This window comes from Colossoma macropomum, unplaced genomic scaffold (genome assembly GCF_904425465.1).
Source record: "Colossoma macropomum unplaced genomic scaffold, Colossoma_macropomum, whole genome shotgun sequence".
NCBI classification, from domain to species: domain Eukaryota; kingdom Metazoa; phylum Chordata; class Actinopteri; order Characiformes; family Serrasalmidae; genus Colossoma; species Colossoma macropomum.
In genome coordinates, this window is record NW_023494788.1 from 14727003 (window position 1) to 14739854 (window position 12852).

At 38.1% G+C, this 12852-nt stretch overlaps 2 protein-coding genes across 5 annotated transcripts; one reads left to right on the top strand and one right to left on the bottom strand.

Annotated features, from left to right (window-relative positions):
- Positions 1–3667: 3667 nt before the first annotated feature.
- Positions 3668–7265, bottom strand: nek12 (NIMA-related kinase 12). Its single transcript, XM_036567825.1, has 3 exons — positions 5647–7265; positions 4115–4303; positions 3668–3900 (listed from the first exon to the last, which is right to left on the bottom strand). Exons 1-3 carry the CDS (start codon positions 6797–6799, stop codon positions 3743–3745), a joined length of 1500 nt encoding a protein of 499 aa, XP_036423718.1. The 5' UTR covers positions 6800–7265; the 3' UTR covers positions 3668–3742.
- A 1207-nt stretch (positions 7266–8472) lies between these two features.
- pin4 (protein (peptidylprolyl cis/trans isomerase) NIMA-interacting, 4 (parvulin)) lies at positions 8473–11964 on the top strand. 4 transcript variants are annotated; one of them, XM_036568563.1, is made up of 4 exons: positions 8473–8587; positions 9067–9140; positions 10791–10910; positions 11694–11964. In XM_036568563.1, exons 1-4 carry the CDS (start codon positions 8551–8553, stop codon positions 11850–11852), a joined length of 390 nt encoding a protein of 129 aa, XP_036424456.1. In that variant the 5' UTR covers positions 8473–8550; the 3' UTR covers positions 11853–11964. The 4 variants fall into 4 exon arrangements, with proteins under 4 accessions (XP_036424456.1, XP_036424457.1, XP_036424455.1 ...); XM_036568564.1 differs by having other exon boundaries at positions 9070–9140; XM_036568562.1 differs by having other exon boundaries at positions 8474–8596; positions 9070–9140.
- The last annotated feature ends 888 nt before the right edge of the window (positions 11965–12852 follow it).

Consider the following 12852-nt stretch of genomic DNA (forward strand, 5'->3'; position numbering starts at 1 on the left):
TTAGTCATTTAGTTGACTAGTCAATGCAACCTGTACTAATTTTAAACTTGTCATTGTGTTATGGCCAATAATAAACCTTACTCTCTCCATGTCTTTCCTGAACGTCCACTTCATTTTATCCACCAGTCACTGCTTATCAACCATTCTACTATTCCACCATTACCCCTGTCAGCCCCCTTTTCTGTTCTGGTCAATTTAACAGAAGTATTTAGATTTTTTCTAGAATTGCATAGATAATCTGAATTTAGTTTTGGGCACCATAAGCCCCAGACTATGCAGCTTGAATGCAACACTCAAAAAACATTCTTCCAAAAAAAAAAAACAAAACAAAAAAAAAACCACAAAAACAATAACAACATATACCCAACACCGTGGTTAGTATGCTGCCATCATGGTGCTGCACAGGCCTCATGTAACCTCATGTGATAAAAAATGTAGCCAGGTAGGGGGCCTTTATACATTTGTGCCCAGGGGCCTGTAACTTGATTATCCAGGCCTGGGCATCCATTGCCCTGCAGAAGATGTTTTCTGACACTGTTGGGAAGGCCCTGCAGTACTGATGACACATGGTACCATTATGAGAGAGTATTTAGAGGAATGCCAATTAAATACACCCCTAGTGTTTCCAGTCTGTTATCAAGAGAACACTATGCTCACATATCACACATTTTTGCCCCTTCTACTAATTTTAGAAATTACTCTTCTGCCACGAGGTGAAGGACGTGCTGCTAGATACACCATGTTGATGTTTTCATTCACAGCTCATTGCTTCACCAGTGCCCCACGTTAGACTACATTACTCTGAAAAGGTTGAACTCATCTTCATGAGGGCCTATATACTGTTATTTTATCCTAGAATCAAGCTGTGAAACTGATTGAATGAAAGTCATGTGTGACACTTTTTTCCATCTTGTGATGTAATTTCCCTTTTGGAATGATTTTAAAAAAGAGAACTTCGCCTGATTTTCAAAATCGTGGCATAATTTACTATTTGAGACAGAAGTCATTCAGAGTGTTTTGCATTGCATCATAGATTAATTTACCAGCTTGGATATTCTTTACAATGGTGGTTGTGAATCTTGGTGGATCTTGATGAATGTTCAATTTATTTACCCTCCAAAATGACCTGTGACCCTACATTTGTCTTTTTATATGCAATGTTGATAATGGCAAAATAGTAGTGAATCCAAAAAACATTTTGTTTGGGTAGTCTTGCCTTACAATGTCCTTCACGTACCTCTCTACCATTAATGGATTTTCAAACTACTTTTTAGGCCAAAAGCTCATCTCAAAACCATTGTAAAACAAAGTACAGGGCCAAAATCATGTGGATACCCTTCCATTTCAGGTGTTTCAGCCATGTCCATTACAGGTGTATAAAAACAAGCACACAGCCATACAATCTCCATGGACAACACTGCCAGTAGAATGGGTCGTATTAAAGAGCTCAGTGACTTTAAACATGGCACTGTCACAGGATGCTTCCTTTGCCACTAGGTAGTTTGTGAAATTTCTGACCTTCTAAATATGCCCTGGTCAACTGTAAGTGCTATTATTGTGAAATGGAAGTGTCTAGGAGCAACAACAGCTCTGCTATGAACTGGTAGACCACGCAAACTTACAAAGGGGGTTGCCGAGTGATGAAGCATGTTGCGCATAAAAATTGCCTATCCTCTGTTGCATCACTCACTACAGAGTTCCACACTGCCCCTAGAAGCAACATCTGCACAAGAACTGTGCGTCAGTGGCTTCATGAAATGGGTTTCCATGACAGAGCAGCTGCGCACAATCCTAAGATCACTATGCGCAATGTCAAGCGTCAGCTAGGGTGATGCAAAGCACGCCGTCACTGGACTCTTGAGCAGTGGAAACATGTTATCTGGAGTGATGAATCATGTTTCACTATCTGGCAGTCTGATGAACGAAACTGGGCTTGGCGGATGCCAGGAGAACGCTACCTACCGGAATGCATTGTGCCTAAACAACAGTAAAGTTTGGTGGAGGAGGGATAATGGTCTCAGGCTGTTTTTTAGGGTTTTGGCTTGGCCCCTTAGTTCCAGTTTGGATGAATTGGAACAGTGTTTGCGAGCCAGGCCTTCTCGTCCTTCCCAGAAGAGCAGAGGCTGTTATAACTGCACGATTTTGAAATGGGATGTCTCAGGTTTTGAATGCCTTAAGTTTTGAAATGACATGTCCAACAAGCTCATATAGGTGTGATGGTCAGGTGTCCACATACTTTTCGCTATATAGCATATGGGGCATCAGGCAGCGCATTCATAACCAATTCATATAATAATTGTTCTGTGAGGCAGCTTTGGGAGGCATTAAATTCTTCAGATGTCTGGTTCCACTGTGAATAACTGTGACTCTGTACATTTCTCTGTAAAGCACATTTCACATCAAACCACTCTGAATGACCTTGAATAACCAAACTACGCAGAAATTATGAAATTTCAGTGGAATTCCGCTTTACGTCAGTTAGGAGGTGGAAACATGAAACATATGTAGAGCAGATTAGCAGCTGTAAGTCATCAGTTTCCAAATTTACAAAATGTGTTCTTGTTTCTGCTTTATTTCAGAACTCAAACAGAAGAGACACGCCAGCCATCTGATTTTCATATGTACAGTATTTGCTCAGTAGGCCTCAGAGAGTGTGATGCAGTTTACTAAGAGCTCTAACAAAGTGAATTATGAGTGGAACATCTCAGTTGTTGTCAAATGTTAATACTCATTAATAACTATAGTATTTCTCTTCATGTTGTGTATGACATTGTAATGATGAAGCATCATTTTCATTTACTTTATTTCATGAAAAATAAACAAAAGCACATATTCCATGTTATCAGTTGTCGTTTTGTAGCCATCTCTGGTAGTGTTTCTCTTTTTTCTCTGTCCCCATTCCCGCTACTAATCATCATCATCTGCACATCATAATAACAGCAGTCACTGTAATGGTGCCAAGAAATGTAATCAAAGCAGTAAAATGAAATACATGATAAGAAATTAGAACAAAAACAAACAACAGCAAAATCACACAAAAAACAAAGCCTATTCTTTCTTTTTTTTCGGTATACTTCATTTTCTAGCTTTACACTGCCATCTATTGGTAATGCAATGTAGTGTTTTGGATAGAGATCCAGCAATAAATATTTAGCCATGTATGCTATACTCTTAATAAAAACACACACATTAAGCCAAAAATTAACCCTTAAAATACATCACAAAAAGATCCAGGAGTCTAAAGCATGTACACAGGGGTGGGCAATATGATGATATTTTATCATCATCGTGATTAATTATCTCACAACACACTTTTCTAAGCATATCGTTGATATCGTCAGCAACTTAAGAACTCTGACCAACATCATGTTTCATTACAGAGAGAGCATGAGTAGTCTTGTTTAACTGGCAAACATTAATTAAAGGTAATTGTACATAGATGGTAATAGTATTTTTAATCGTGGGAGTAGAGATTTTTTGTCAGTTCCAACTTATCAAACCTCTAATTATTTACTAACTAAATATTCTGATACATAAAGTGTAACGTGAAAATGTCTTTAAGTATTGTTACATGGCGATTTTTGCCATATTGTCCACTCCTATGTATACAAAATCCTATATGATATATTACATCAATAAAATATACAGATGAAGACCTTCTGGTTTTTCTAGATTTCACAAAATTTCTACTATCATCTGAAAAATATTGAAATATTTGTCATGTCACTAAGATGCTGCATGCTCAACATGTAGCCTCTTGATCAATGTTGAATATAAGATAGCAGGTCTCCAGATGGTCCGTCCCTACCGTGTGATGAAACTGGGGCTGCAGGTCTTCTGGTTTCAGGCCATTCAGAAAGTGCGCACTGATCTCCTCATAAAGTAAGGGCCCAACATCCTCTGCAAGTGAATGATGAGAAGGACAGTCCTTACTACATATTTTCACCCATCATATCAGCAAGCTGGTATCCACAGTTTGTAAATCTTATACGGTTGATATTGGCAGTTTTATTTGGACAGTTTAACATTACTAATATTAAATATGAATCTTAATTGTATGGTATATGGTATAAGCCTTAACAAATACTACGTCAGAAAAGATATGTCTACTGACCAATGTACTTCTCTCTCAGAGTTCTCATGGTAACTGACAGGCCACCGGAATCCTGCAGCTTGGGGGAGTCCTCTTCTGATAGGGACTGCATGGCATTTCTAGCATAGTTCACCACTTCAGCTAACTCCTCCTCCTCACCCTCCTCAAAGTCATCTGGGTACTCAGCAGCGTCCACATCATCAGGGAGAGCTGTAACACATACAGTACAGTGTATTAAAGTTTACCCAAAAGTTTGGGGATTCGTACCTTTTCCACATGCCTTAAAGGGGACAAATTCTGTATTTTCCCTGTATTTGAAGTCCATTTATGGTCTTCTGTACCCAAAACAGTCATGTTTACAGGCTTATTTCCCAACTTCTTTTATCTCTTAAAAATAAACAGCCTGTTTTTATTACTGTGTCTTTAAGACCGATATATGTACATTGCTACTGTTCTGATTAGCTGCCCTGTATTGTGCCTCAATAAAAAGCAGTATGGGCTGAGACACTGCTTATAACATCACTTCGGTAGGTTTTTCCATAAAAGCAATTTAGTGAAAAGCATTTTAGTTTTCCATTATATGGGCCTTCTAGAGGGCCTATATGCTTTATTTTGTATTTTACTTTTTTCCTTCAATGTCCACTTATAGTGTTTGGGTTTAAGTACCAAAAACAGACAGTCATAATTATTTTTATATGATTTTTCAACCTCTTTTTATCTCTTAAAAATAAACAGCTTGTTTTTGTTGCTGTGCCTTTAAGACTGATATATGTAAATTACCTACATCCTGACTGGCTGTCCTGTATTATGCCTCGGTTAAAAAAAGCAGTCTGGCCTGAAACACTCCTTATAATGAGAATGGGTGGGGCTACACTGCTGTAAGCTGAATAGGTGGATAGATGTATTTGTGTTGGTTTTTGTGACATGGACTAAAAGGACTGGGCAGTGAACAGAATATTTAGAAACTTTAATAATGTTCACATACTGCATCAAAGTCTTACATCCATAAAAGCAAAGAACATTTTGTTTTCCACTATATGTGCCTTTCAATATAAATAAGCATGCTTTCTCTGTTGGTTTATATTAATACTAAAGGCTAAACCCAATTAAGAAACAGTATCGCTTGTGTAAATTGTGACTACCACTTTGGGAATATTGAAATGCGATGCCTTTCACACTAATACCTTTCTAGGTTTTCAGTGTGTGCTTTTAACACTAGTTTGCAAAATCACTTCACAACACTTAAGACAGTCATTGTACATCAAATAAATCCTTTATGTCTTATGTCACTTACAGCATATTTTTTATTAGTGTTCTATCATTTAAGAATCTTTTTGTTTGTATTGTAGTCAGTTTGCACAGTATTGATACTGAATAATAAACCATGGGATGTAATGAGCCTGGCAATTTCAGAGTTTATACAGGTAACACTATGGTATTGAAATATGTGAGCTCATAATGATGATAAACTCAATGTGAAAAACGCAGTTGCAAAGCCAACTTATCAGTGCATATCTGACAATGTTTTCTCTCAAAACTTCTCTATGGCTTACCATGCAGCTCTTCAGAAACAACACGCGCAGGACTGAAGGAGGCATCCTTCCTTGAAGCACCTTCAACAGATGACATACTGTCATTTTCTTCAAAGTCTTCTGAATAATCAGACTCAGTTCTAGCATGGACTGTCTCATCCTCAGCTTCAAGAGGTGCCTGACCATGCTCTTCCATACTTGGTGCTTCATGCAGAGTGGGCATTTCCATATGAATGACAGTGTTCTTCCAGGTTAAAGTTGCTCCTTCACTCTCCACAGCAGATGTGGGCTCGGTGACACATTCTTCTCTTGTCGGAGGTCTGGTCTCAGCGTTAACCTTTGTCAGTTCCGTCTCTTGATACTCAATGAACTGTCCCAGATGTTCCTGCACATAGGACATGCCCAGGATGCTGCTGGCACTCGGTCTGTTCTCAGGAACCAAGCACAGCATTTTCTCAATCAATGCGTGAAGATTATCTGAGTACCTTTCAGGTGCTGGGCTATATTCACCTTTTATTATCTTGTAAAACAAATTCAGCAGATTTTTAGCCCAAAAAGCTGGTCTGAGTGCACAAAGTTCATACAGTAAGCAGCCAAGGGCCCATATGTCAGATTTTGTGCTGTACGGAACGTCCTGGCACAACTCGGGGCTGAGGTAGCTGGGTGTTCCTACGCAGGTAGAGGCCATATCCAGAGTGTGATTCATTATCTTTGATATTCCAAAATCTCCCAGCTTAATCATACCCCTCTTAGTTAGGAGCACATTGGAGGTCTTAATGTCTCTGTGAAGAATTTTTGCAGAGTGAATGTAGCTGACTGCCATGACGACCTGCACGAACCAGTTCATTATGACATGTTCTGAGAAATATTCCTCTGCTTTTCTATCTTTAATCTGATCATCCAGTGTTCCACCATCACAGTAATCCATAGCAATATAAATGTGATCGTTTGCTGGATCATAGAAAGTGTCGCTCCATGTCACAATATGGGGGTGCCTGAGATTCCTCAGGATTTCAGCCTCTTGCGACACAGCCTCTTTCGTCTTTGTCTTTCGAGAGTTGTCAACCTGTATTCTTTTCACAGCATAGAGTTTCTTTGTATCTTTGTGTCTCATTAGAAAGACAACACCTGCTCCTCCACTTCCAAGTGTAAGAATTTGGTTATATTTTTCCATGTATCCTCACTTAAAGATTACTTAGCTTTTAATTGTAAAAGTCTGTTAACCCACTGGACTCTGTATTTCCATGGACAGTAATGTCAATCTGATTAACTATACTTACCTAGCGCCAAAATTAGGCCCACTTTGCTATTTTATGAACACTTCCCTGATTACACGCACAACAACGTCGTGAAAATGACTCTGAGTTAATTTAACTTAACCTACTTATAGCAAACGTCAGTTAATGTTTTATCACAGGTTAGCTAACAGCTAAATAGCTAACGCCAATTTCCTGACCCAGTTATCACCTACTATTAAAACATATTGAAGTTGACTTTATTTATGAATAACGAACAAAACCCTGACTTTCAAATACGATTAAATCGAGTTCAAACCGTTGTAAACGAAAAATTAACTACTTTTCCAACTAGCTTTCGAACTAACCTAAACTATTACCTCCGGTGGGCGTTTTGTTTTGGTCTTCGCAAATTATCTCCATGGCAACAGCGGCATGGTTGAAGAAGCGGACTTCTCATTGGCTCAGAGGAGGGGCTGCTCTGGACGGGCTCTGAACTGCTGTCTCACCATCACTGTGCAGCTCTCCAAAATATTCATCTAGCTTTGCTGTACTGTCCCTGACCGTGATCAGCTAATGGCATATAACCGAGTGTATCATTTAAAGCTATTATTTACGTTTATCTGTCATGTCCTGCGGTGGAAAAAGGAGAACAGAGCCGTTGTGTACATACATTTTGTCTAAATTAGAAGACATAAAGGTTTATAGATAGACATTATTTATACCTAGTGTTAAATGCATAGTCACAGGGAAGGGAATTGTGAGGTATTCATTTTGATTTTTTACTTGACTATTCTATAAATTGTATTGTATGTTAAAGAGGAATTCCACATTTTTTTCAAATATTCTGCGTGATTAAATCACATGTAAACAGAGTCATTCCGAGTGATTTGATTCGCAATGCTCCATTGTAGCGAAACCCGCCGTGTTAGAACTCTTCACAATGGTGGTGATAGGAACCAGACGTCTAAACCATTTAATGTCTCTAAAAACTCCCCAAGAGAAAGTTATTACACGAAATGGCTGTGGATACACTGACTGATGTCTCAGACGTTGTTTTACAACATTTTTGAGATGAAGTTTTGGCCTGAAATGTATCTTTTAAAAGCCAATCATGATAATGCAGAGCGTTAGCAAATCAGTCCCCAAAAGAAAACATTTTTTTTTTTCAAATTTACTACTATTTTACCATAATAAACATTACATATAAAAACTCAGAAGACAAGTGCAGGTTCACTGCTGGTTTTGGATAGTAAGTAAAATTCCTATATTTGTGTTGTAGACATGGTCACCCCTGGTTCTTATTATTTCCACTGAAAAGAAAATCGGAATCGGTAACTTTCTCTACCGTTTCATGTCAAAACACTCTGAATGACTTTATTTACATCACAACCACTGATTTATGCACACATTTTGAAAAATCTGCAGAATTGCCCTTTAATGTGGATTCTTTGTAAGAATCTTATAGTTATGTTTTATTAGGCTGGCTGACTGCTTTTATTGTTTTTCACGTCACAGAAGAGCTGAACCCAAATATCCCTTACTGGGGAACCATGAAACATAATAGTGGCTAAACGGAATTGGTCCTCCCAGCAGGTCAGGGGGAATTAGAGAGAAGCACTTGGCAACCACGGTGGTGTGGGTAGGCGTGCTGGTTCAGAGCAAAAAAGCTAGCTAGCTGCTAATAAACATGCCACCAAAAGGAAAAGGTGGCAAAGGTGCAAAAGGTGCAAAAGGTGAGTCGTGTGTGTTAATCACATTATTAGCAGTCAACAGTAACTCATTATTTTTCTTGATCTGGCAATGTTTTGCATGTCAAATACAATTTAGTATTGCATGCTAATATGCTAAGCTGCTGATAGTGGATTTGGACTGATAGCTGTTAGCGAGCTATAACCACGTTAAGACTGCTCTGAACTTTAGCAAAATGCTAACTAACTAATGCTGATGTTTACCTATTACGCAGTTGCGTAGAGAAATGTCCAGATAACTAACGTTAATTATCACATTTTGTGGGCAGTGGATATCATCAACATGATATAGCATATGCACTATAGTTAATGATAGCTAAGTTAGCTAGGTTAGCTAAGTTAGCTATCGATGCTAACCAGTCATATGGCAAATGGGTAGCTAACTTTCTTTTTTTCCAGATTATGGAAGGTGTAACGTTATTGTCCGTAAGATAATTAAATGTAGGCTCTTTCAGCAGGAGCCGCTGCCTCCGGCAGTGGAGACACAGACAAAAAGGAGAAAGCCCAGAAAGGAGGCACAGCAGTAAAGGTATTTGCTTTAATGCCTTTAAATGGGAACGTCATTTCTTTTCTAGATGTCTGCATAATTAAATCATTAACATGTAAATAAAGTCATTCGGAGTGGTTTAAAGTGAAGTGCCCTATTTTGGAGAAACTTCTAGAGTCAGAATGGTTCACAGTGTAAGTGATGGGAATCAGACGTGTGAAGTGTTTAAAACTCACTCACGGAGAGTTATTACGTTAAATGGTTATGAGTATGTTGGGGTAAAGTTTTGGCCTTTAATGAAACCTCTTATTCACCAGGGTATATTTTGGTTTTTCCATTTGAATTTACATGACCAAATTGTAAGGCAAATTATTCAGTCACTGCATGAAATAAATGTAATTATTTATTTATTTATTGTAAAAGTTCTCCTCAAATTAACAGAACATGTGTTTTATGATCATACACATATTGCTGTCTGCTTACAGTTTACTGCTGAAAGCCTGACGCTCTTCGTATTTTTTTTATAACAATAATATTTACACAGCAGATCACTGAAGAGACACCATCTATTTATAGTTTATAGCCCAGATTTGTGGAAAAGTGGGTCAACTTTCAGTAGAAAAAAAAGTTCAGCTTCTTTTATTATAAGGGTTTAAAATGACATGTCCCATCTATTTGACTGGAAAGAAGACACCCACATTCTGAATGTAGCTTATGAAATATGAAAGTTATCAAGAATAGGACGAAATGTGTTTTGGAACCACCGGTGGTCTCAAGGAGTTGAAAAGGTTAATATACGTTAATGGTGGAGGGGTGCATGCAGGGTGTGGTAAAGCACAATAGTACCTAAAGAAAACGTGACCCTTTTCTGATTAACCACTATTTTGCCACTATTAACATTACATATAAAAACTTAGAAGACGCCTGTAGGTTCACTGGTCATTTTGAATAGTAAATAAAATGGCTATATTTATATTGTAGACATTGTGACACCTGGTTCCCATCACCTCTGTTGTAGAGAAAATCTGAGTTGCTTTACAGTAGAGCATTTTGCATCAAACCACCCTAAATGACTTACATTTCAGTGAGTGAATTATGCAAACATTTTGAAAAAATGAGTGGAATTCCCCTTTAAGTTAACTGTTCCATATGATAACCTGTACATTAGGTTTGACAAGAACAGCCAGTAAACCTGCTAGTGATAGTAGGGTCTGTTTTAATTATATTTATAAGATAGAATATAAGGAAAGAACTGCACTAATATACACTGATTTGTCTTTTATTGTCTTACGATATATAAAACATGGATTTGTCTTTGATTCAAATAGAATAATTATAAATAAACCAGGTTATTTTTTTAAATAGTGACTTGTGACTTCATTTATAGTCAGCTTCTCGTGAGTGTATGCAGCAATTCATTAAGGAAAGAACAACTTTCTGTGCGGTAAACTCTATGCTGACTTAACATGCCTGTTATTGGGCTCTGGGTTGCACACCAGTGCAGTACTATCTTAAAATATATAAAATAAATAATTAATGAGATTATATTAATAGACAGATAATGAGTAAAACCTATTAATTTGAATACTGTAAGTTACATAATATTGTTAAATTGTATTATGAAATGGAAAGTTTATCAGTGAAACTTGATGCATAAACTGATGTGATGTTATTTGATCCTAAATCCGCCAGGTGCGTCATATTCTTTGTGAAAAGCATGGGAAGTGCATGGAGGCTATGGAAAAACTGAAGGCTGGGGTGCGCTTCAGTGAAGTGGCATCACAGTACAGTGAAGACAAAGCTAGACAAGGAGTAAGCAAGTGTTTTATATCACATCCATTCATTTAATAGCTTGTAAACACAAGCTACAGCCTTGATACCCTAATTATGATTTTACCCTTATTTGTTTTACCACTTTTACTCATAAGGGGATTTATAATTTACTTAACTTTGCTTTGCAGTGATGTGTTCCTCAAAGAATAGAGCTGTACAGCTCTTTACTATAGTGAAGCTCTCATAGTGCCTGTACTTCACCAGTAGATGGCACAATCATGCCTGCTTTGTTGCTCATCGTAGGAAAAGGCTTTCAAACAAGCAGTTGGGAAAAAACCCTTCTGGTTTTAACCGTTTGTGACCAGGACTTTTAAATTATTTAGGTTTCCAGTGTGAGAATACATTTTTGTGTCAATATTTAATTGAGTTTTATCGTGATTACTTTAAAATTCTATAACATTTATCAACAGGCCAGACAATGTGGTATAAAGTTTTTTGTATATATTTGTTTACTTGTATTGGTGCCAGTCTCCATTTTTCTCTTTTTTCTGTCCCACCCTCTGTAATACTAAATTCAGATTATTTTCATTATTTTTCTTTGATACCTGACTGCATTTGTGCTCAGACATGTTTGCGGCATACGGACATGGTTGGCTGAAATGCTTGAGCATGGCCTGAATCAGGATTTTACATCTGGGTGGAATGTGATTTTTATACTGATTAGACTGAAATGTAGGTGAAATAAATATCTAGTCTGGGCAGGGATCAGATTTCAGCACCTACCTAAATACAGCATAAGGAGGTTTGCTTTGCCTTTGGCAGGGTGACCTTGGCTGGATGACTCGTGGATCAATGGTTGGACCATTTCAGGATGCTGCGTTTGCACTACCCGTCAGCACAATGGATAAGCCTGTGTACACGGATCCTCCAGTGAAAACAAAGTTCGGCTACCACATCATCATGGTTGAAGGCAAAAAGTGACCATTGTTTTTGACCTTTGATTGCCAAACCACATGGCTTTGCATATTTTGTAGCACTGGCTGTTTTTTTTTTTTAACCATGTAAATATCAGTTAATAAAGAACTGAAAAAAGGCTAATGTTGGAAGTGTCGTTCTTTTCACATTCTTTGTTAGTTCTAGACACAATGAGACAGTGACATGCCTACGCACTAGGTGGTGTTGAGTCAGCCATGTGGGGCTATGTGGGATTTCATAACTTCCTTTCCCCGTGTGCAATGACAAGACTGAATATTTCAGAACAATGAAAGAAGCCATTAAAAAAAAAAGGTTCTTTTTTACCAATCTTAAAGAAACGGTTGGCTGAAAAAATATGTTTACACAATTCTTATCTCAAAACATGTAGTAGGTCAGCCAAGGTATGTCTGGTGTCTGAAGGTTACTACTTTAGTTGTGTGCTGGAGCTACAATGCTAATGTTGCTAAACGTAATGCAGTGCTGCTCGAGTTTTAAACACCTCAGTGTCACTGCTGGACTGCATGTAGTCCACAAATCAAAAATACCCAGCCAACAACGTCCTGTGGGAAGCGTCCTGTGACCACTGATGAAGGACAAGAGGGTGACCAACACAAACTTTGCAGTAACAGATGAGCTTCTGTTTCTAGTCATCTACAAGGTTGACAGCAGTGTAGGTTATGTGGGTCTAATAGAGTGGACAGTGAGTGGACACAGTGTTGCTGGAGTTTTTAAACACTGATGAGTCTGATCCACTCGTACCAGCGCACCAGCACGTGTCACTGCAGTACTGAGAATGAGTCCACCACCCAAATAGTGCCTGCTGTGGTGGTCCTGACCTTGATAAACAGGGTAAAAGGGGGCTAACGAAGTATGCAGACTACAGTCTGTAATTATAGAACTACAAACTGCACTTGTGTGGTAAATAGAGCTGATAAAAATGGATAATGAGTGTAGAAACAAGGAGGTGGTTTAATGTTATGGCTGAGCGTGTCTTGACCGATCGACA

Excerpts from the sequence above, each read along its gene's own strand:
- nek12 (XM_036567825.1), bottom strand. The coding sequence starts at position 6,799 with ATGGAAAAATATAACCAAATTCTTACACTTGGAAGTGGAGGAGCAGGT. Across the intron at positions 4,304-5,646 it reads TGTTTCTGAAGAGCTGCATG|CTCTCCCTGATGATGTGGAC; the intron begins GTAAGCCATAGA and ends TATGTGTTACAG. Across the intron at positions 3,901-4,114 it reads TCTGAGAGAGAAGTACATTG|AGGATGTTGGGCCCTTACTT; the intron begins GTCAGTAGACAT and ends ATTCACTTGCAG.
- pin4 (XM_036568561.1), top strand. The coding sequence starts at position 8,551 with ATGCCACCAAAAGGAAAAGGTGGCAAAGGTGCAAAAGGTGCAAAAG. Across the intron at positions 8,597-9,066 it reads AGGTGCAAAAGGTGCAAAAG|CAGGAGCCGCTGCCTCCGGC; the intron begins GTGAGTCGTGTG and ends AGGCTCTTTCAG. Across the intron at positions 9,141-10,790 it reads AAGGAGGCACAGCAGTAAAG|GTGCGTCATATTCTTTGTGA; the intron begins GTATTTGCTTTA and ends TAAATCCGCCAG.